The sequence below is a fragment of the Echiichthys vipera genome, assembly GCF_963691815.1.
Source record: "Echiichthys vipera genome assembly, chromosome: 5".
In the NCBI taxonomy this organism is placed as follows: Eukaryota; Metazoa; Chordata; class Actinopteri; order Perciformes; family Trachinidae; genus Echiichthys; species Echiichthys vipera.
This window is the reverse complement of record NC_139830.1, coordinates 14,548,120-14,571,757: the sequence shown is the minus strand read 5'-3', so window position 1 is coordinate 14,571,757 and position 23,638 is coordinate 14,548,120. Positions and strand designations below refer to the sequence as shown.

The 23,638-nt window shown below is 39.3% G+C and overlaps 1 protein-coding gene across 1 annotated transcript in view; it reads left to right on the top strand.

The window, feature by feature from the left end:
• Nucleotides 1-4,303: 4,303 nt before the first annotated feature.
• Nucleotides 4,304-23,638, top strand: part of LOC310947289 (leucine-rich repeat and fibronectin type III domain-containing protein 1-like protein) — a gene marked incomplete at both ends in the record, with an annotated part of 62,462 nt that continues 43,127 nt past the window's right edge. Inside the window, 6 exons of the mRNA XM_083914074.1 lie at nt 4,304-4,496; nt 5,529-5,680; nt 5,920-6,173; nt 6,353-6,596; nt 6,728-6,885; nt 7,935-8,315. Coding sequence (XP_083770200.1) covers nt 4,304-4,496; nt 5,529-5,680; nt 5,920-6,173; nt 6,353-6,596; nt 6,728-6,885; nt 7,935-8,315 — 1,382 coding nt within the window. The remainder of the gene's footprint in view (nt 4,497-5,528; nt 5,681-5,919; nt 6,174-6,352; nt 6,597-6,727; nt 6,886-7,934; nt 8,316-23,638) is intronic.

Below are 23,638 nucleotides of genomic sequence, written 5' to 3'. Positions count from 1 at the left end.
TACGTAGGTCACCTTGGTTACAAAACGGTGAATTTCACAGAAAGGGGAGTCATTTTCAAGCCTGTTATTTGCTCCACTTCTGGTGTGCACCCGAGTACAATCGTTGCATTTCCACCTGCACTCCAACCAAACTAAATACGGCTAGTGTAAAAGCGTCCCAAGATCAGGACCTACTGGGCTCCAGACCAATTCATATCCAAGTCCTATTCAAAGACCAAGCTTAAACAGTAAACAATATGTTCTAGTACTACAGTATTCATAGTATCATGCAGTATGAAAATTTGATTATGAGGTTGTATAAGGCAGCCAGTCACTATAACAGCTGATTCAAACCAAGTGGACTTACATTGAGTTGGGACGGAACTATTAAGCCCTGCACTAATAACAGTCTCATCAGTCAGCATTTGTACAGTAGTAGATTACCATTAAAATCATTAAAAATCATTAAAATCATTGCCAACTATGATGGCCCAATCTAACTGGTAAAAGGGCAGGCAGCTTGGATCTGTTTATCCTTGTGTTATTAGCTCTCCATAGCTAAATGAGTATGGCAGTAAGTAATGGTGGGTGACTGATCGCTATCATCCTCATTGAATTACACAGAAAATCCCATACGTCCATAATTGAATAGCCTCAAAAACATACAGTCTGAATGTGTGGGAGAACCATTTGAGGTGTGTTTAAATTTTTAAAATAGAGTGCTTATTATACCGTAGAGTTACGCTGTACACACACAAGCAGGATGAGTGGGTGAACTAAGTGAGGGATGTGTACAATTAAAATCACAATTGGTAACAATTTCTGCCACATATCCACAATAAAGCTGAATTACAATATAGCCATCGTTAAAGAGAGTGAGACAGGGTAAGGAATGGATTATGGGGGAGTGTGTGTGTGTGTGTGTGAGTGTGCGTGTGCCTGTGCGTGTGTGTGTGTGTGTGTGTGTGTGTGTGTGTGTGTGTGTGTGTGTGTGTGTGTGTGTGTGTGTGTGTGTGTGTGTGTGTGTGTGGAGGGGGCTAGGGGAACTAATGACAGGAATGGGGATAAATGATAGAAAAGAGGGAACATGAATTGGGGTGAGGAAATGTATTTATTACAGATAACGATTGATAGCTAGGTCATATCATTGGAAGTGAAGGAGGATCGGGTGATATAAATAAGGACTGATAATTTGCTAAATTACTTTGACTGTTTGTATAACTTGTGATGTACAGCATTCACGAAGGTTTTAAAAAATATGGATGATAGAGTATGCTAGAACAGAATAGTCTCTGTGTATATTAGTTATAACTTACTCATTGTTTCAGCTCTACATTTCACATTGTGGGAGGATGGAGAACACAAAGTATCAATTTACAGCACATTAAATCTATTTTTAGCAGACTCATGGTTTTGCATTCACTCTCATTTTTTTGTTTGTATATATTTGGCATATTCACTTCATTGGATGATAAACAGGGAAATCTAAGATAAAGAGAGAAGAGCATATAGCAACACTGGGTAGTCCTTTTCTTGTGATTCTGTACTGTAGTACATTGTCATCCCTTGATACAAATGTTTTGCTGACAGTTTTAGGAGTATCAAGGGAGGAACCGAATGGAGGGGTAGTACTTTACACAGGCTTCCTATTGAGTACAAGTTCAATGTTATTGATTAGCCTGTTAGTCAAACCTGGCAGGCTAATGTACTGCTGCCCACTGATACACACACACATATCACACCATGGGTTTTGAGTTGTGTATGTAGTGCTGGAAAGCGGAAATGGTGCCATATTTAGATGCTTGATTAAACAGGCGACACGACGCTGGAAAGGCTGCAAAGAAAAAGGGGACCCTTTCTATCTGTTTGAAGAAATTTGATAATCAAAATAAAATTCATGTAGCCAAGACAGATTCATTTGTTCTTATGTACAACATGTGTTTATCAGAAGCCAGATTCAATTAGTGTACGTTTTTGAGTCATACCTTAATTTTGTAGACACAAAAATGCTGAGTCCCCTTCTGTAAGTACAATCATTACAAACATTAATTTGTTCCTCTGTCAGTTAAAATGATCAATGGACAATTCCTGGAGGATATACAGAAAGGCACTCTACAGTTTTGTTTTGTTTTGTTTATTTTGTGAGGGAAAGTACTAGGGTGTGTATGGTTTCGGAGATGTGTGCCTTGAATTTCTGTGACTCTTTGCAGAGTAAATGGCTTGTTATCGATTGTGTGGTTGCTTTTCTAAAATGTTTTATTGAGATGTTGTCTGATCTTGATGCAGCAATTTCCCATTTTCCCATCTCCAACACATTTTTCTCATGGTTGACAATGAAGCAACCTTATCTTTATTACTTGTTTTTTCAGGTTAAATTTCATACATCACATTACAGAGCTGGGAAATATGACAAACATCTTCTTTTCTGATACAGATCATTTCATATCTCGATAACAATATATATCACAAAATAGCATGCTCTCTAGTAATTCAATAAATAAATAGTCCATACAAAATAATGACCTATAGTAAAACCTATTTTTGTGTACTCCTTTTTAAATTAAAAATGTAACAAATAAAAAATACTATACTAATAATTATACTAATATTTAAGAGCATTATCTAATTTTATGAACAACTTTAGGGCAAAAATGTAAAGATTTTCTTGGAAATTTGAGTCTGTATGTGCTCGTTGTTAAGAATTTAAATAATGTAATTGTGTATCTCCATATATGATTTCATCACAATATGATTAATTTGAAATACTCACCCATCCCTTGCACATTATGAGTTATGCTTAATAATACTAACCATGCTTTGGGTGTGTATAGTGGCTGCCCAACAAGCTCATGTAAAAAAGAAAATGCTTTATTTTAGTAACATTAACAGAGATTCATTCACTTGACTTGACCACACATGTCAATCAATACAATAACATACAAATAGGAATGTGTCCTAGTATATAGAATCAGATCTAAGAATGTGTGTCTTGTATTTTTTAATTTATTCATTGATGTATTGCTAAGACTGGTTGCATTTGTGTCACCATTGCCAAACTAGGAGGAAAAAAAACAATTCTGTAGGGAGGAATAAATTATTTATTAATCATATAGTTAAAGATTTACTCACAGCTATGCAATTTTGTCATAACAGTTGTGAGCAAACACATTTCTGTTCTAGCACATCATTTCATCAAAGACATAAATACATATTGCAAATGTAAATGTGACACGTCAGGTGCTATTTTTGCCACACCTGTTACAAAGACTTAAGGTGTTATTGGAAACAGATACTGAGTGACGAAAGGATGACCCTGAGGAGGTGAAAGTGAGAGAAAAATCTGTCTGACAATTTGTGATGGAACTGTGTTAAATTATGTGTGCCCCCACAAGTCCTAAATGTCATCATGCCCAGCAATGTTTATTTACACAGCATATACTAAAAAAACAATCTACTTCGGAATACTGAGAAGCAACAAATCAGTTAAATGTGGATAAGAGCACAGACATGTGTGTGCTTGTTTTCATTCTGCATACATGCTGATGAAAGTTGCAAGAAAGACTGTTACATATATTATTATTATTTTTTAACGTTCCATACCTACATCTTACAAAAATATCAAACAGGTACAGATGTAGACGATTCCCCAGTGTGCATCGGGAAAATACCAGCTCCCCATGGAGCCACACAATGATATTGTGCATTATGAGCTCACAGCATTGTGTAATTTAGTCAAGCTGCGGAATAGATGCATGTAGCACAGGCATGGACATGGACAATTTCATTGTGGCTCAGAATAAAACTAAGTGAAAGAACTTCTGGACCAGACATGGGTTCTTTTATTAATCATCACAATTTTTGTAATTTTTTTTTTTGTAAATGTGGCATGGTACAATAAAGAGCTTTTAAAATGGTATGTACGAGTCAGTTTTGGATCAGCTCACATTACTTATTCATTATTCTACTTATTTTTTTCCTGTATCTGGGCTGAAGTAAAGATCACTGACGGCTGTGGATCACCACTGCAGAGCAAAGTGTGTTGCGGTTAGCAGGCTAGCCAATTTACCAATCTACTAGCATTTATTTTTGTTTTTCTGGTAATGATAAAATAAAAGGAACCTCTCATTTTGTTGAGTGAGGGCTTTACATATGAGTAAATGCTTACAGTATGTTTAAACAGTTTGTCTTTTTTATGACTAATTTTCCCTGCTGGCCAGTGACTTCCTGTCATTCCCTTGTCTTGAGGGATGCTATCTTTGTTCCCACATCAACTCATCTCTCATTTCCTTCTGTCTTCCAGTTGCCCTATTCCCACCGGAGGATAATGGAACGGCTGTGGTTCTCTTTGCTGTTGCTGGCAGCTGCATGCAGGGGACAGCCGTGTCCGAAACGCTGTATGTGCCAGAGCCTTTCTCCATCGCTCGCTATCCTCTGCTCAAAGACAGGCTTGCTGTTTGTTCCTACGGCCATTGACCGTCGCACTGTGGAGCTACGGCTCCAAGAGAATTTCATTACAGGTAAGGGACCTGCCAGTCTGTCCTCTATTCCATTTTACCATATATCAAGGCAAGGCATTAAGACAACTTGTATGGTCCAGTCTGTTCTTCTTCGTTTACCATTGTCTTGATTAAGTTCCACAAGGGGAAATTGATGCATGCTATGATACTGAGTAGCAGCCGCTGTAGCAATAAAGAGTGAGCAATATATTGAAAGGTTAAATATATATATAACATTTTATTTTTATATACTTTCATACTTTAAAACTTTTTTGTTTTGTCTTTCAGTCAAACAAATCTCATTCATGATTCATCTACTTATAACAAAGAGCTCTCTCGGATACTTTGAAACATACTTATTTTTAAAAGCTCAAGTGTTTTCTATCCTTTTACTTTAATCTGGATTCCCATTAGCTCCCACCAAGGCAGCTACCTAATCTTCCCAGGCTCAATTTAAAATAAATTAAATTCCATAGTTTGGCAAAACAAAAGACACACAAACTAAAATAAAAGATTGTTTTCACAGAGACCAGAAAGATAATTTAATGCGCCATTTACAATACCACACCATAGTTATTCAAGTTACATTGTTCACGTCCAAATCAATTTCAGTTTGGCACTATCCTTTATGAAAAAAAACAGAATATTCTGTATCTGCTTTTGGGAGAAACCAGAATCTCTATGCTGTCAACTGAGGTTCTCATTGTATGTTGGCAAAAAGTTTATTTTACAGGAATTAATAAAACATTTGTAGTATCGTTTGGTCCAGGCTCTGAACTCTAGAAGCTAATTAGGCATGAGCAATGCCAATTTAAATACCATAAAAGACAATGGTTTGCATACAACCAAATGTGATCATAGCAGCATGTGTAGCGGAAAAGCATATATCTTTTCAGCAACAACAACTTCCTTTTTGTGCTTCAAAATCTATGTAATACATAGAGTTGTTTTCTCCTGACTTCCATTGTTTCCTTAATAGCTACCGTAATATATTCGTTCACTTAGGACTCAGTTGATGGAACATTTCTTTGTATTTATTCTGCTTACTCCTAGCTGTCCGAAGAAAGGACTTTGCCAACATGACCAGCCTGCTACATCTGACCCTGTCCAGAAACACCATCAGTCAGATTCTCCCTTCAGCCTTCAGTGACCTGCGGCGACTGAGAGCACTCCACCTAGACTCTAACAGAATAACTGTGATCAAGGTGAGACTGATGGATGGAGGACTGGATGGATTAATGGTGGTTAATGGGAATGAAAAGCCAAATTGACCATTGAACTGATAAACAGGCCCATCCTTTGGGCGAATGGTTAATGGTTGAACGATACGCAGAAAGATACATACAGTAACAGTATACAAAACAGTCCAGTAGATTGTTACAGTAACTTTATTATGATAATACTGTAATGCTTCTCACAGAATGTTTTGCTTTTCACCAACCAGGATGACCATTTCAAAGGCCTAACCAACCTTCGTCACCTGATTCTTGCAAACAATCAACTGCACTCCATATCTCCCCATGCCTTTGACGACTTCCTGTCCACATTGGAGGATCTCGACCTCAGCTACAACAACCTTGCCCAGGCACCCTGGGACACGATTGGGCGCCTAACCAATGTCAATACCCTGAATATGGATCATAACCTCATAGAAAATGTTCCCCAAGGGGTATTCACCAACCTACACAAGCTGGCCAGGTAAATGGATTGAAGAGCAGATGATGTGTGTACAAATGATGAACAGATACATAAACAGGCTGGTTTACTGATCAACTGAGCCAATTACTGTTCATCTAATGATAATATGTGAGTCTCTCTGTTTGTCCCTCTCTCCTCTTATCCAACTCTTATCTTGTCCCGACTCCATCCTTTTACAGGCTAGACATGACGTCCAACAAGCTGAAGAAAATTCCCCCTGACCCGTTGTTCCTGAGAATACCAGTTTATGCCAAGTCAAAAGGCTCCCCCCTCTCCTCCCTGGTGTTGAGTTTTGGTGGCAACCCCCTTCACTGTAACTGTGAACTTCTGTGGTTAAGAAGACTGACCAGAGAAGACGACCTTGAGACATGCGCCTCCCCTCCCGACCTCAGTGCCAAGTACTTCTGGACAATACCTGAAGAGGTGACATTTTGAGCTTTTCCCTGGCAGGAAACTAATAAAAACAATGTTGTATTTAGTCTGTAACCAAGACAGACGCATAATAATTTAAATAAGAATACTATAAATTATTTTTCTTTTTTTTTGCTCTTTAGGAGTTTATTTGTGACCCACCAGTTCTGACCCGTAAGTCACCTCATACAGTGGCTATGGAAGGCCAACCAGCTAGCTTGAAATGCAAAGCTAATGGCGACCCCGAGCCTGAAGTTCACTGGATCAGTCCTGAAGGGCGACTTATATCTAATGGCTCCAGGTACGAACATTATTTCAATACAGTCTTGTTTAGTCTACAATTAATTACTTTTCTGCAAAGGCCTGCCGTATATATTGTACAATTTCTCAAAATTAAAAGCAATATGTTCATACAGGACATATGTCCTCTGAGAGCAACACTTCGTATTCAATGATGTTAGAAATGTGGCAAATAATTTGGCAGGTGCGAGAGAGGGGCTGTTTAGATATTCCATGTACTGCTGCAGCTCAGTGCTATGTGCCAATGTGCAACCGAGTTAAAATGTCAGACAGTGTGTCTCACATAATTTTTGTCTTGGCTGTACTAGTAGGGCGTAGGCACAAGAGTTGTGGGCCAACTCGGAATCAGGATTAGTAGGAAGTTGTTGAGGTCACACCTTTTTTACATTTCCATCAGATAACCTAGTTGGCATACTTTGGCTCCTGTGTGTTTGACGGTGGGCTCACAGGATTGGGAGGTGTGGACCAAATGGGAGTTGCGTCTTAAAGAAGAAGAACTTTATTAATCCCACAACGGGGAAATTCGATTTTTTCACTCTATTATTTTTAATCATGTTACACACACAGGCCCGAAATACAAACATGCACAGACAGGACCTATATACATGCAAATTAATGGATAGATGTTAGAGCGAGGGGGCTGCCAGTGACCAGCACCCTGAGCAGTTGGGAGTTCAGTGCCTTGCTCAACAGCACCTCAGCAGTGCCCAGGAGATGAACTGGCACCTCTCCAGCCCCCAGTCCACACTCCATTCATGGTCCACACAGGGACTCGAACCGGCGACCCTCCGGTTCCCAGCCAACACACCAATGGACTGAGCTACTACCGCCCTAAATTGAAAGTGACTGAATAATGGTGGATCATTTTGCAACCAGAACAGAATGCTTCTTTCTTAATTGAAATCAATGGGTAGTAAAATGGCCTGTCCAATTCGAATATGAATGAACAGTATGTATGGGTATATGTTTTGGTATGTTTTGGTGTAATTTTTACATTTCAATTACTGTACTGAATTAAATAACTTTATTATGCATCTCAATTTGTTTCAGAACTTTGGTTTTCCCTAACGGAAGCCTGGATATCAATGTCACATCCCTGAAGGATTCAGGTAACTTCACCTGCATTGCCTCCAATGCAGCAGGTGAATCCACAGGAAGGGTGGAGCTAGTCGTCACAGCCATGCCCCATCTGGCAAACAGCACAAGCCGCAGCCGAGACCCGTCCTCTGACCCCGCCCCCTCTGACATTTTAACCTCCTCTAAGGTTGCGCTGCCTAACAACGAGACAAGAGGGGTCGACCGGAGGGTCTCATTGGTGGAGCTGACAGGAAACTCTGCCCTTATTAGATGGAGCAGTCAGACTCCTACAACTGGAGTCAGGATGTTCCAGGTCCAGTACAACAGCTCTGGGGATGACACACTGGTTTACAGGTCTGTCTATCTACACTGTCAATTTGCAATCTGTCTGTCTTAGTCTATATTATAGTATAAATGGTGACATCTATGGATTCTTCTAATTCTGAGTATTAGTAAAAAAAAATTGTGCCTGTAGGCGTTTGTCAGTGTGTGTGTGTGTGTGTGTGTGTGTGTGTGTAGTTGTGTGTCAGCAGGCATTAGCTGCTGCTGTGGGGATGATAGCAGATGATGTATGATACAAGTGGAGATTAGCCAGTCACCCAGTCGTAAAAGTCTAATCAACTGAAATGATAAAGATGTCTGTTGTGGAACAGAGCCATTGCCTGGTTTGCTGGGCCCGGGCCAAATGTGAGAGTGTGGCTGTTTTAAAGCATGTCTGTCTGTTTGCTTCAGTGCTGCATTGATGTGCTGTTCTTGTTGCCACCTTGTTTCATTGCTTATATTTTTGGCTTTATAAATATGACCTTTTTCTGTATTTTGTTGGGTATGACATGAGGAGGATGTTAATTTACTTTGTCAGATTTAAGGGAATGACATTGCTTAAACTAGTGTCTACCGATCTGTTACAACATTAAGTCAAAAATGAATGTATGTGAAAAAGAAAGAAGGGATAATTTAACAGATCCAAACAGGTATTTTTTTCTGCTTTGTGCTACTATTGCACATACAGCATGCTGTCATTCCAAGTTTAAATATAATGGGTATAAACGAGAGCAGCTCAAGGTATTATCATAATTCCTCTTAATAGTGGTGTATTAGCAGCCATGTAATACTAGTAGGGTCCCATTGAAATAAGCATCATCTGAACAGGTAGAAAGGTCAATGTATGACAAATATTACATATTAGTCATAGTACTACAGCCAAGACATGTTGGACTTTTGTGGACCTGTGCTTGAGAGTCATATAACTTTGTGGCAGACTATTGCAGTCATTTAGCTGGAGGTGGGCCATTTGGTGGGGAATCTTCCATATTCTCTGTAAAACTTACAGCACTGGCAACATAATTGCCTGAGGGGCCATCCAGACGAACGCTGGTATTTTGTTTCATCCACACGTAATTGCAGTTTCTGGCTCCTGAAACCAGGGTTTTTTGTATTTGGAGTCCAGGGTGAACTTTTTCCAAAAGTCCTTTTTCAGCAGTTATGTGTGGACAGGAAAACCGTAACTTCTTGTCGACATTGTTTAATGTCACACTGTGCGACGGAAAACAGTTGTAGTTGTAAAAGTTGCATCCATGGAGGCTTGTAGAGCACCCTAGACGTGACCAGATGACGGAGGCGAATTTTGCAGTTACATGTGGACGGAGATATTTTTTATCGGGAAAAGTTAGCTTTCATAAATACCTGTATTTGTGTGGACTAGGCCTGAATCTCTCAGAAACCCTGGCAAAGCCTAACCTGACTCTCGCCAGATGTATTTCGTTTTGCCTTGCTTCACTCATCCATCTGGGATCGCTCCATAGCAAAGTGATTTCAGGAGGCTGAGCCTTATCAAAAACCATTGCATATGATTGGATAAACCACTTGTCCGTCATCTTTATTGATGTGCCACTTCAACTACTCACATCGAAACCAATCCGTGACGCTGATGAGAGCAACGGGCAAAAACATCGTTTTCACCAACTAAAGCCTTCAGAGTCGTTCTCTGGTGTTCTTTTAAAGAAGAAATAGTTGCTAAATTGGACAACATGGATGAAATAGCAGCATCGATGTTGACGCCTGCTTCCCTCGATGTGAGTCGCCATTGTTGTTGCTTCTCTGCTACCTCACATCTATAAAACCCCACCCGGCGGTCCTGATTGGTCTGACCATTTTTTGCGGACCCTGAATCCCTCTGCAATGGAGCGATCCCAGATAGTTTAGTGGAGCTAGGCGGAGTCAAGATGAAAACAAGGCAGAATGAAAGTCATCTGGTGATAGTCAGGTTAGGCAAAGCCCTGTTTATTTTCAGTTTTACAGAATTTTCATATGTTCTGAAGTTGTCATGGCAACAGGTTGGGGGTATCTCCCACATCCTGTTGTGAGTGACAGTTGTCTTTAAAACTATAACATGCAAGTGCTGCTTTTAATTTTTTTCAGAGGTGCACATTAAATGGTCAAACATATCATTTTGTCTTCACGATAACAGAAGCAAATGTCTTCACTGCCCTACAGACTTATCTGATAACCAGTTTAGCTCTGCATGACCTTTTTTCTCTTGATCAACAGCTGAAACTGTCTTTCGGGGAAAAAATAATCCTTTAAAGAAGAACCTGTGAGAGATTATGTCAAATCCATCCGAGCTGACAGGAGAATCAGACAGCTTCTTAAAAGTCAACACTTGTGTGATATGGAAATGGGGGTCTCTACTGCAAATGATGCTATTCCTAAGCTCGAGAGGACACTATTTATTCAGTTGAGCTAACTGTTGGAGACAAGCAGCTTCTTACAGTTCTAAGCATGGCAACGGATTTGCATAGCAACCTCCCATCTGCACCTGCCTGTTCAAGGTTGGAGGTAGTTAGTGGGCAGACCGACCCTGTAGGTAGAAAATACACTCCTTACTAATCAGGTGTAAGTGCTCAGATGTTTGTGTGGGTAGCTGTCAGTCTTATGAGCCCAACATCATCAAGCAGATTGTCTGAATGTCTACAATACTAAGTAAACTGTATCAGATCTTAGATGGACTGTCACCTGAGGCCCACAACATTCTCAAACAAACAATTATTGAAGAAATAGGACAGAACACAAGCAAACAGCATCCATCAAATAACATAGTATCTATAAATTTACATAGTATCTATTATCTATATTTTTGTAATCGAGTATTCTACCGATTAATCAATAATTCCGCGTGATTACTAACCATTACTAACAATTAATATATTATGCCTGGGGTAGGCCTATTTGGTGTGGTAACCTAAAACAGGGGTGGGTATGTTTGTTTGTTTGTGTTTGCATGCATGCGTGAGGTAGAGTGAGAGAGAGGACATGTGTGTGTGTGTTGTAGGCAATATCCCCAAAGCAATTTCAGTCAAAAGCAACTGGACTTGGTTATTTGTCTAGGAAGATGTTTCACCTCTCATCCAAGAGGCTTCATCAGTTCATGTATGCACCTGACCAGGCTGGGAGTCACAGGAGGCCATCTGTTATTCCAACGACTGTCGTTAAGACCCAATAGAGCACTACGAAGTCGAAACCTATTTCCCACCAAAGACTATCACTCTAACGACGGTCGTTGGCACTTGGAGCACAAAGGGTTCCAGTGACATCATCAGCCTTGTGAGAGGTTAAATACCTGGATCTCCACACCAGTTAGTTGGACCAGTCCCAGCCTGGTCAGATGTGTACATGAACTGATGAAGCCTCTTGTATGAGAGGTTAAAAGTTTTCCTAGACAAATAGCCAAGTCCAGTTGCTTTTGACTGAAATTGCTCTGGGGATAACGGTGACCTGGAAAAATGAGAATATTCACAGGCGTTGTAGGCAATACTCTCACAATTTACCATGAATAAGTTTAGTATTTAAACAATTCAAAGTGGGGCATACAATTTTACGTGACACATAGACAAAAACATTTATTTAGAAAATTAATTAGAGATATCAGGAAGAGCCATTCGCTTTCTTCCTGTTCACAACAAGTGACGACCAAAACGCGAATTACATATTTCCTCAAACAAAACTATAAAGACGGATCAGGTAGGTGAGGTCATTTTTAACATTGTCAGGAAAAACTGAACATAGAGGCATTCACAGGGACAGCTGCGCATTCTCTTCCTGTTTTTAACAGCTGCAGTCACTATGGCAACCGTAGACGCACTGACCAGTTAACTGCATGGACAGAGGTTAACAGGGTCACTCGTTAAACCGAAACAGCGGCGCTCAGTGAAGTGGTGTTAACAATGTGCTGTTGCGGTATGCCAGTTCTAGTTTTCAGTGGACACAATGCTCCTTATTGGCTTCTTTTTAAGTGTGAAATGATCCCAAACTTTGGAGGCCGACTTTTTTGCCTCAAGGATTCTTTGTAATTTTTTTAGTTAAAGACCTAATTGCAGCTATACATACACAAACATGCACACTTGCGGAAACTGACACAACACACCGGTGATTTATCTCCACATGAGCACATTTTAGGTATTTTTCTTTACCCATAGCCAAGTAACCTGGCTCTCAATACATTGAAATAATGTTTGAATTACCTGTCTAAAAACCCTGCTTAAAAAACCTGGCCTCACATTAAAGGACTTGTAATCGACGTTCAGAACATTAACAGCGAACAAATATTTTCTAAGTAGAGATATAGTGGAGTAATGGCGTCTTGAGCAGAGAATGAAGTCTCTCTCTCTTTGTATGTGTGTTGTTATCCCATCTCTGTTGTGTGTTTTGATAGCCGGTCCAGCCATGTGTGCATGTTAGTGCATGTGACTGCGGTATATTGGTATTGGTATTTCATGTATTGTTAAACAGTATGTGAGCACTGTTTTGAGGCAATCCCATTCCATTTTTTTTCAGTATTTCAGATCCTTTACAGTTAAAAATTAAACTTAGTTTTTGATCAAATTATTTTTTCCTGCAATAGCCATTAAGTATATTTAATAATGATCTCACTATATAGTAGTTTTTTAATTGGCAGTTGTGGAGTCCGCTAGCCTGGCATCCCCAGACTAATTCACAAATGTGTATTAGTCTGGAATCTTTAAGTTCAGATTCGATTTTCAAGAGATTTTATCAACATTGCAGACCAAAATTCCTCTGGATGCAATTAGACAGTCAAATAAGAGAATGAAAAGTAACCTACAAACAATCACTTCAAAGTTTCTCAAATGACAGCTAAACAGTACACTAAAATGGGTTTCTGAAAACATTTTAGGCAATACAGTAATGTAAACCTAATTCATATTTCATCAACGCTGCCTAGATGGATTGATCTGCAGACGCTCTTCTGTCAGTCATCATCTTAAACCCACCCCACAAGAGGTCATTCCCCCAACATTTTATGCCACTGGTACGATTTGGAGTCGCAGCTGGGGTGACACGAAATGATGTCTAGTTCCTACTGCTGCTGCTTCACATTAAAAGTGTTCAACTGGTGAAACACAGGATTATTCCATGAACCGTGGAACCATTACTGCTTTTTTTTAGGCAGGCCTTTTTTAAGGTGACTAAAGTATGTCTGCTGACACCACCCAAAGCAGCTTCTGTGCCGGTCCTCCTTTCTGCTTCTCCAAACTAGTGGCGTGCTAACCGTCTTATACTGTAGGTAACTGACTACAGGATAAGTAGCTCATACAGCCCCAATTTAAAAAAAAAAAAAACTATCTCTTTAACCTAGCCACTGTCAAATAAAAGAGGAGAAGACATTAGAAATAAATGTGGAATGTGGTGAAGCACTTGGAAAAACACATGGATGTGACACGTATTAGCCTTAAATAACTTCCCTGTGTCACTGTCTGATCCATCATGCTACCGAATCCACGTGTTCATGTCGCGTTTCAAAAATACGTCATGTTGCATAAGAATAATTTGTCGTAATCATATTTCATTACATGAGATCATGGCTGAATCATGACCCTGATACCAACTATTAACATCAATTAGAAGGCATCATCCTTGCACCAGCTTTGTTCTGAGTAAAAGAAGTCCTGAGTGTGTCTGTGCATCAGTACCTTTTACTTTGGTCAATATCCATTAGGAGGGATGTGGATGGAACGGGCGGTGGGGGTGGGCAGGGAATAGGGGAGAGAGAAAACAATATAATGGTGCAGCAAGGGGAAGCCATTTCATCTTAACAAATGTATTTATTTAGCTTTTTCTTTTAGGTATCTATCTCTGTTACATCCAACCAGCATATCTGCAACCAGCATAGCTGATCCATGTCACATTTGCTGAACATTCATCAGTGTTACTTTTTGGACCTGACTGAAAAAGAATCAGTATTCCTTCTTCATGATCAGAGAGTGGATAGATTGCTGTGTGACACAAGGTACATTGTACATGTATTTGTCACAGTTCTTTACTATTTCCCACTGAGTATATTACTCAAGCCAGAGCTTCCAGATAACAGCATATTGTGATCTATGCAGTGCCCTTAGTGTCCTTTATATTTAACTTTTATTTAAACGGGTAGCCCTGTTTAGAACCATATCCACTTGAGAAACACCACCAATAGTCCAGCGATTTTCTGAAGGAGCTCAAAACATAAAGAGGGCTCTCTGATGCAGTCTCAAAACCCCTTGACTACTTACGATCAATGCCATTATAGCACCAGGTGTGTGTGAGTGTGCATTTGTGTGCATTTGTGTGTATGTCCGTGGAAAATCATTGGTTTGCAGAGTATTAGTTAACCCTGTTTCTGAGACATGCTCTTCAAAACCCCCTGACTAATATAATCAATGCCTATTCAAGTGTGTGTTTGTGTGCACAAAAATTCAAAAATTCGAGTTAAGTTTTTAATACTTGATTCATTCTGAAATGTTGTTGCTCTGAATTGTTCAGAATTTGATAGTATATACGTTGTGGCTATACCACATCTGTACTGGCATGTATTTTAATAACAAGGCACTTCAACAAAAACCTTTATTTTGTGAAAAAAACAGTGAGCAAAATTAGAGAACACTTCCAGATACTTTCAGATACCTCCCAGTTATTGCTGTTAATATGGCACTTGGTGACAATTAACTCAATGTCTCAATTGTTGGACACACCTTATCTATCTGGCAGCTCTCCTGGTTACTTTCCAAGATGGCAAGCCGCTCTAAAGTGAATGAAACCCTGTGACAGCAGGTTGTCCAGTTGAAGGCCAAAGGAATGACCCTCTCAGCCATCAGGGAGAGGATGGGCGTTCCAAGTTTGTGATTTCAAGAATATTGAAACTTTACTAAGGAAACAGATTTATTGAAGTCCCTCAAAAAAGCTGGTCGTCCATGTAAAACAAGTGCAAGAGAGGACAGGATTATGTGAAGACCCTCAACTGGGAACCGGTTCAACACTGCAGCTGGAGTAGCTCCCCAATTCAGTGCCTAACATGGCAAGGATCTGTCTTGGCACACAGTGTCTCGTCATATAAGACTTTTTGGACCGAAAGCCCATTCTGCAGTGACCAAATCTCTCATCAGCAGAAAGAATAAAAAGGCAAAACTTGTCTTTGCTGATGAGCATGTTGTGTGGACAGAGGAGAACTGGTCCATAGTGCACTTCAGTGATGAGAGTAAGTTCATTTTATCTGTGTCTGATGGGAAACATTATGTTTTGCGTAGGACTGGGGAAAGACTGAACCAAAAGTGTTTAAAGAAGTCAGTTAAATTTGGAGGAGGAAGTGTCATTGTTTAGGGGATTTTTTCTGCAGCAGGTAGTTGGGCCTCTTGGATGGCTACATGGTAGGGTGAATGCAAATATTCATGTGAACCTCCTTCGGCAACATGTACAGTGTGTGTGTGTGTGTGTGTGTGTGTGTGTGTGTGTGTGTGTGTGTGTGTGTGTGTGTGTGTGTTTTGGGTGCGCGCATGTGTGTGCATAGAGCTTTTGGGACAATTCTCTATTCAACATACTGAGCTGTCATAAGTCAGAGGTCAAGAAGGAGCAACAGCTCATATTCCACTGCAGCAAATCATCTAACAAAACAAGTCTGACATTAGCTCTGCTTGCACTCCAATCTATGGCTAAACCGCCCAATCCAGAGCTATATTTGCCCAAAACTGCACTTCTAGTTTCAATATGATTTACAAGTTCCTGTCGGATGAATCTGAGATGATGTGTCGCTGGGTGTTCACATTTGGCCATTATGTGGATTACATTACATTTCCCCACTCTGCCTTCTTTGACAACACTCATTCTGTCAGTGTTTGGAAATGACAGCTGCATTTCCTACTGAGAGTGAATCTCTACATATGTTATTACACAAGACAGAATGAAATGAGCACACGCAAATGGAGTCAATCTTCATCACCAGTCTTGCCATTGCTATGAGCGACACCTGTAACCATGCCAATGCTTATTACAGACCAAGTATGTCAACTTCTGCAGCTTTAAAATAGTTTTTTTTTCTTATAAGACCACTCAATCAACCAGGGTTTATTTGAATATTTTTTTACCGTTAAGCCTCGCTATAGTTACATGCATAACATGTTTCTTTTTCTAGTCTGTGAATTATTCACACAGGTACAAAAGACATCGATACTTGTATGACTTTGCCATTGAATAGCTGTCATATGCTAGTATGCATGTATTACAGTGATCACCCAACCCATATGTCAGCTCCTGTCTCAATTTGATAACTAAACTTGCAAGGCAACTACTACTACAACTAAGCATGCAGAATCACAATCATAATGCAGACTGTACTAACAGAATGGATGCGGTCTGAAACATATTATAATGTGAACATATTATAATATGAGTGGAATCTGACTTGGCAGTGAGTGTTGAGTAATCCCAGAGCCTCCTGTTTGAGAATTAAATGAAATTGCAAACTTTCAGAATGCATTTCTACCATTCAACAATATGTTTACAAAATGCTGTCAACATATGCAGAGCAAGCTTGAGCATCAAGCTGAACTCTGCATTGCAAAACTGATCTGGGGTCCGTTTCACAAAGCAGGTTCAACAAACTCTGAGTCTAAACCTGAACTCTGAGTTGATCTACTCTGAGATAGGAAACTCTGAACTCTTCGGTTCCAGAACAGCAGATTTGCATTGTTTGATCAACTCGGAGTAGTTTCACCTTGAGTTAAGCGCGTGCACCACAAGTAAAAAAAGACAGCATCAATGGAGCCCTGATTTGAAGAGTCACCATGGCATGGGGAAGAGGCGGGCTGCGCTACCACTGGAATTGGAAATATGAATGCGCTCATACAGTGATTTTGAGCACGTTTTTAGATGAAAGTGTAACACCGCTACATCAGCAAAAGACAGGGAGACGGGTCAATGCGTACGTTTAAATATAGTCCTTTGCAATCACAATAATATCACAGGGGATACTGCTTGAGTGGTATCCTAGTAATTTATTTCATTTAGGTGCATTCCCACGGGGGAGAAGCGCACTTGGCAGCAGCTTAAGATGAAACATAAAAACATTTTTCAAACAGGTAAAACCTCGGCACAATCTCATAGTGATACCTCATTTTGAGCATGTTTTACATTGTAAAGTAACTATTACCGTAAGTGGCCGTTTTATACGTTGTATAAAAAAACTCCCATTTGCAAAAACACAAAGCGCAACTAACAATATCTGCTGGGATGTGAGAGCATGACTTCAGTTGTAAATGTAAGGATGGATTAGGTTGTCTATGTAAATGATGGACTGTGATGTGAAACGGTACCGCTCAAAAAGATAAATGTCTGGAAATGCAAGAACATCTATGCGCGGTCTGATAATCATCTCCAGACGAATATTTAATTCTCTGCGCAGTAATGCTGCACCTTCATCCACGGGATCATTATCAAAAGGACATGCCATGGTAGTGGAAATAGTCGCCACCTAATATAACTTCTAATGACTGATTTTTGCAATGATTTTCTGAAAAAAAAACAGACGACAGAACTATACTACGCCAAAACTCGCCTGCTAACTGAATTAATGAGGAAATCAAATACCGTGTGTGGTTGAAAGAGGGCGGAGACAGAGAAAAAACTTGAGGTTCAGAGAGCATGTTACCATGGTAACTGACCGAGAAAGTTACCTCTCTCTGTGAAACAGGCTAGAGTTACCCCTCTTTCTCTGGTTTGAGTTACCTCCCTTTGTGAAACGGAAAACTCTGAAATGAGTTTCCCTCATTTCAGGGTTAACAGACTCAGAGTTTTCACTAAACCTGCTTTGTGAAACGGACCCCTGCTTAAGTCACTTAGTTTCATTTGATGCTTCATGATCATTTTTTCTTAGATATGATTTGCCAGGGGTATGAGTGGTTACCAAATCTGCAGATGTTTTGGTTTGATTTGACAAAATAAATTCTACTTTTTTTTTCCATTCACCATTTTGTGTAGTGTGTTGTGTCAGGCTTCAGATATATGTAAGTGCCCACTCCATAAAGTACACATTTTCATTCTGGTGTGGGAGGGTTTTAAAGGTGCATTTACAGTACATTAACCTTCTGCCATCCATGCCAAGCACACACACACACACACACACACACACACACAGACACACGCACACACACACCCACACACACGATTCCTATAAAAAGATACCTATTCAAAACCTACTTTTAAGCTGACACCTTTGATTCGTCTCTAAAATGCACACAGTATTGTCTGTCTAGATAATGTATGAGTTAGCACAACGTCAAGTGTATGTGGGATAAGATTTTCAAGTGTTTGTGTCTGTGTTTCTGTACCCAGGTTGATCCAAAGATTTTTATTCACCTCACATTTTCCTCACCACGCAAGGGCAGACAGAGGCCAATGTGAACTTTTTTCAATCACACAGAAACACATATACACCGACACACTGCCGACCACTGCCTGTGACCTAGCTCTCTCCATGCACTCTACCTCTTCTGCATTGTCCATGGTTTGTGGCTCTTTGGATAATGGACTCAGACAAATAAAACCTGCCCAGACCAGCAGACTCAGGATATAGTGACTGGAAACATGCATTAATAACAGTTAGATCACTAGTAGTAGATAGCTGCTAACTGCTTAGCAGTTCTTTATTTAAACTGCTTTCAGAGATGCTGTACACATTATGTGACATTAACAAATGCAATGCAATGTATCTTATTGTTACATGGATTATAACAGGCTTTGACACTGACATCTTATTATATGTCAAAGTCAATTATCAGACCTGTTGTAGCTCTGATATATTGGGACTATTTTTCTCCCACTGGTAGGGAAATCACGTTAAAGCATAATTATCGTCTTATTATTTTACAATCCTCTAGAATATCTTTGTCTTCTGAATGAATATAACACACATGTTGTAGAATTCTGAATCCTATTAGAGTGATTAGTGGGATATTATTGTAAATTGTCAAGCATTGGGGTATTGGAGCAGGTGATGAGAGCACCTGGGGCCAAGCTGTCTGGACTGAGGGTAGCTTTAGCTAAAAACTAAATCAACAAATGAATGAATCATGCTTAGATGAGATGGTCCTGCTAATGTCGTAAGTAAATCTTGATTTCTTCTATTTTCTTATGTATATTGAATAACTTCACAAATCAGTAAACCTACTTTTAATAAGCAGTAACTCCCCATGCAAATGGAGTTATAAGAAAAATCAGCTTTGTTTCACATATTTTATATATTTTTCTTTGATGCTCAAAACTCTAGGGAAGCTTTTAGCTGTTCAAAAAGGCTGCTGCTTTAAGGCTTTAAACAGTAAAAAAGAGACACCAATATAAAGTAATTGTACCTCCATTGCATGTGTAAACTATTGTAAAACTGTGCTTATACGCTTACAGCTACACTATATGCATGTTACATACAACTAGAAATGGTAGAGAAAGGAGAAATGTAAAATACTTCCCTTTATATAATAAACACAACAATATTAATATATATGTATATAGTGATATATATAGTGATATATATATATATATATATATATATATAGAGAGAGAGAGAGAGAGAGATAATATATTATAGACTATAGTTAGTCTTGGTCAGCCCAGCTAAGCACTAAATCCCAATTTACCCTTGTCACATGTGCTTGACCTTGGAAATTAAAATAAAATATAGCTCATAATGACACAGATGCCAATAAGCCATTGCCTTTTCGATAGCAGCAGAAACTCTCATATAAAATATATTAATTCTGCCGCTGTAATGATGGCTTATATACACATGCGGAAGAGGGTTTGATGAGTAGAATTTTAAAGGCCTATGCTGATACCAGCAATTATCTTAGTATGTCTTAGCATGAACAACCAGTCTAACATTTAACAAACATGACATATATCATATTCTTCATAGCTGAAATGTACAGCAAAGAGAAGACATTCAGGCTCATACCAACATATTGTACGATATCACCAATCAGAACGTGTGCACACATCCATGCACGCTTGTGCGCATACCCCCACATTCATTGGTGGCGATAAGCAGTCATTTAGCTGTAAGTCATTGTCATTTAATTGAAAGATTCACTGTGTACGTACTAATGAGCTTCAGGGCCTAATGACGAATGACTGTACATACACACACACACACACACACACACACACACACACACACACACACACACACACACAAGCTGATATTACCTGTTGTATTTGTGCCAATTGAATGCAGAACTAATGAGTCAGATCAGAGAGGTTACGTTTCTAAGACACTGAAGACATGGTCTATTTTGTCATCTCTTCTTCTTTTACAAATGCAGTTATGTTCTCTTCTTTCTCCATGTCAGCTTCTCCTGAGTCTAATTCTAATTGTTTATATAAGGTTTATATTTTGACACCTGTTTTCTATGACATTTTACCTCCCCTTCAGTCTGTATCAGTTTTCCTACAACTTCTCTCTTTGCTTTAATCCTTCTCATCCAACTGTCCCACTTGTTTTTGCTCATTCCCCATATGAACTCCATGTTTTTTTGCTGTTTGTTGTACTTCTGCATTTCTGTCCTTCTTTGTCATTATCTTTCCTCATCTCCATGCATCCTCCTCGTTTTAACCTCCCTGTTTCTCCCTCCCTCAATCTGTTCCTCGCCCTGCCACCCTTTCCTTTTCTCTCCCGGATATTTGCTGAGCTCAGCAGAAAGCCATCGGCTAGCGACCCATAATCCCCTTGTTTGGCGTCTTGTTGCCACTCTCATCATTGTCCTAAATCGATGTTTAATCATCCTGCGACACCCCCACCCCCAAGACAGTTTCCTTTCCCTCGGCAACCTTCCACTCCTCCCATCCCTCTCCAGCCCCACCACACCCAGCCTTCAGCTCTTCATGGATGGAGGGAAGAGTAATTAAAATAGACACACTTTTCAGGGATGGGGGAGAAAAGTACTGAATGGGAGGAATAGATGGAGCAAGGAAGGAAGCAGTGAGAGGAGGAGGAGGAGGAGAAGGAGAAGGAGTAGCAGGAGGAGAAAAGAGAAACATGAGAGGATGAGGGGAAAGGAGAAGAGGGAATCAGGATGGTAAGTAGGGATAAGAGATGGTGGATAGATTGCATCCCACAAAACCCAATGAAATGTGAGTAAATACATGCTTCATTAATGATTGAGTTTCTATTATGTGCTTTCACAAGCTTAATATTCAATCAGTTTATCTATGTTTTAAGCTGGGCAGTTGTGTTGAACTCAGACCTCCTGATGTGACAGCAGCTGTGTGAGGCTGTAACATCTCAACATAGTTCATAATGTCAAAAATCCAGGTCACACATTATTCCCAGCATATTTCAATCAGGCCATCTCCAATGATAAGTAGGACGAATAGAATTCCATAAAACAGGTTTAGGTCATAACTCATAATGAATAAAAGTATGTGTGTACTCTGTCGAAGATGCATGGCTAGGGCTGTGAATGATTGGAGTAAGCAAAACTATGCTGACATTGAAAAAATCCAGCGGTTAAGTGCACATTGCCTTTGTGACTACAAAAGCGGCGTTATAAAATATTTAATTTGCAAGCTATCTGAGTGTAGCTCCCCACTTTCTTTTACTGTTTCCTCGAACCATCCAAAGATGCAAGTTTTACTTAATTTGAAATACCATAACTTTCCCATTTATTTATTATGTGGAAAATGTAAAGTGCAGATTAGTTTCTGCAAAAAGAAAAAAAGAGAAAAGGAAAGGGCCTTAGAAGGATGTCTTAAATCTGTGTTGCCACGGTGGATTGTACACACAGGAGGCTGTGAGTACTGTTTTGTGGAGTTGTGCAGTCAAACCCATCAAATCCATAGTAAACACTGTCACTATTGCTACATTAGCTTTGAATCCCCATTGTATTATACTGAGCAAGTGTGGATCTTCTTCATGTAGCAAGTATGGTTGGTCCATTCATCTATTGTCTCCCACTTATCTGGGTTCAGGTCCCAATCATTGATTCATTATATCATTAGGGAATTATTGTTACATACTGCTGGGATATACTGTAAAAATATGTGATTTATGAGTAATTGTACGCCATATTGTTCCTACTGCTTGTCCATCATGCCTTCTGGGAAACAAAATTATATTATATGTGGTGATAAAAAGTGATTTAATAGTGCTACATTTAACCTGTTGAAACCATGCATGGGTTGCTATAAATAAATAAAAGGAAACGGCAATGAATGCTTGATAATGCATTTACAGACTGTGATTATATATTACTTTAAAAATAATTGTCAATCTTACTACAATTTAGTTTTCCACTTTGATAAAAAAAAAAAAAAACAGCCTGAGAACACTAGTAAACAAGATGAGTCTAATCAATTCCAATCAGTGAAACCAAATCCAATATATTGAGTGAACTGCAGTCTAATTTAGTTCAGCAGTAAGCCAGGATAAGATTAACTAAGTATTAGGCATTTTTGTCCTTGTTCTATTTGCAACTGCTTTGCAATTGACTTAGGGCAATGCATGTGCAAATGTACATATACAGCAAGTTTCATTTTTATTATTATTTAGTTACTTGTTTCTCTCTTGGGGCGTTATATTATTGACATTGCTTACCGTTCGCTTCCAATGACTGAAGTCGTATCCTGTTATCCTCCATCCCCTGGGGTGGGGGTAAGGGTTAAGGGTTGTTAGTGGTTATGTTTAGGATTAGGGACAGGATCCAGGGAGTTAGTGGCAAATCAATCCAATGTAATCAAGTCCAAAGATATGTTACTGAAAGAAACAGGAAATTACACTCTAGCTGTGAAAAATGCAGATTTATTTCTAATTTGTATATATTTTGAGATCAAGAAGGATCAAAGGTTTCCAGGGGAAAAATACCTTATATATTTGGTTGCCCTAAAACAAAGAAAATATAGAAGAAAATAGAAGAAGACACATATCAGAAGTCACTACTACATGAAACACCTTTTAACCTTGTTTGCCAACTTTGCATGCCTTAATAGCAGTTTATGAATACATTTTAAAACATGAATAATTAGTTTCTTTCTATTTTCTATATCAAAACCCAGTTCATTCATCCTTATCATGTGCTGCACGTAATCGGTCCAAAACAGCCTTTCTCCTGATAAATAATATTAAATGCATCCACTAAGAGAAAAAAACAACAATACTTTAAATAAGCGTTTATGTGGGCTTCCTATGTTTGATATATATCAAGAACAGGATATGTAACCCCATAATGGGGAATATGTCTGTTTTGATTGATGTGACGCTCTGTGGAGGTGTTGGATGTCATGGTACGAATCACTCTTTTCCTTTTGGTAAAGACCTGAAACATAACACTCTGACTGCCTCCCTCTTTTGTTTCTCTCATCCTGTCATT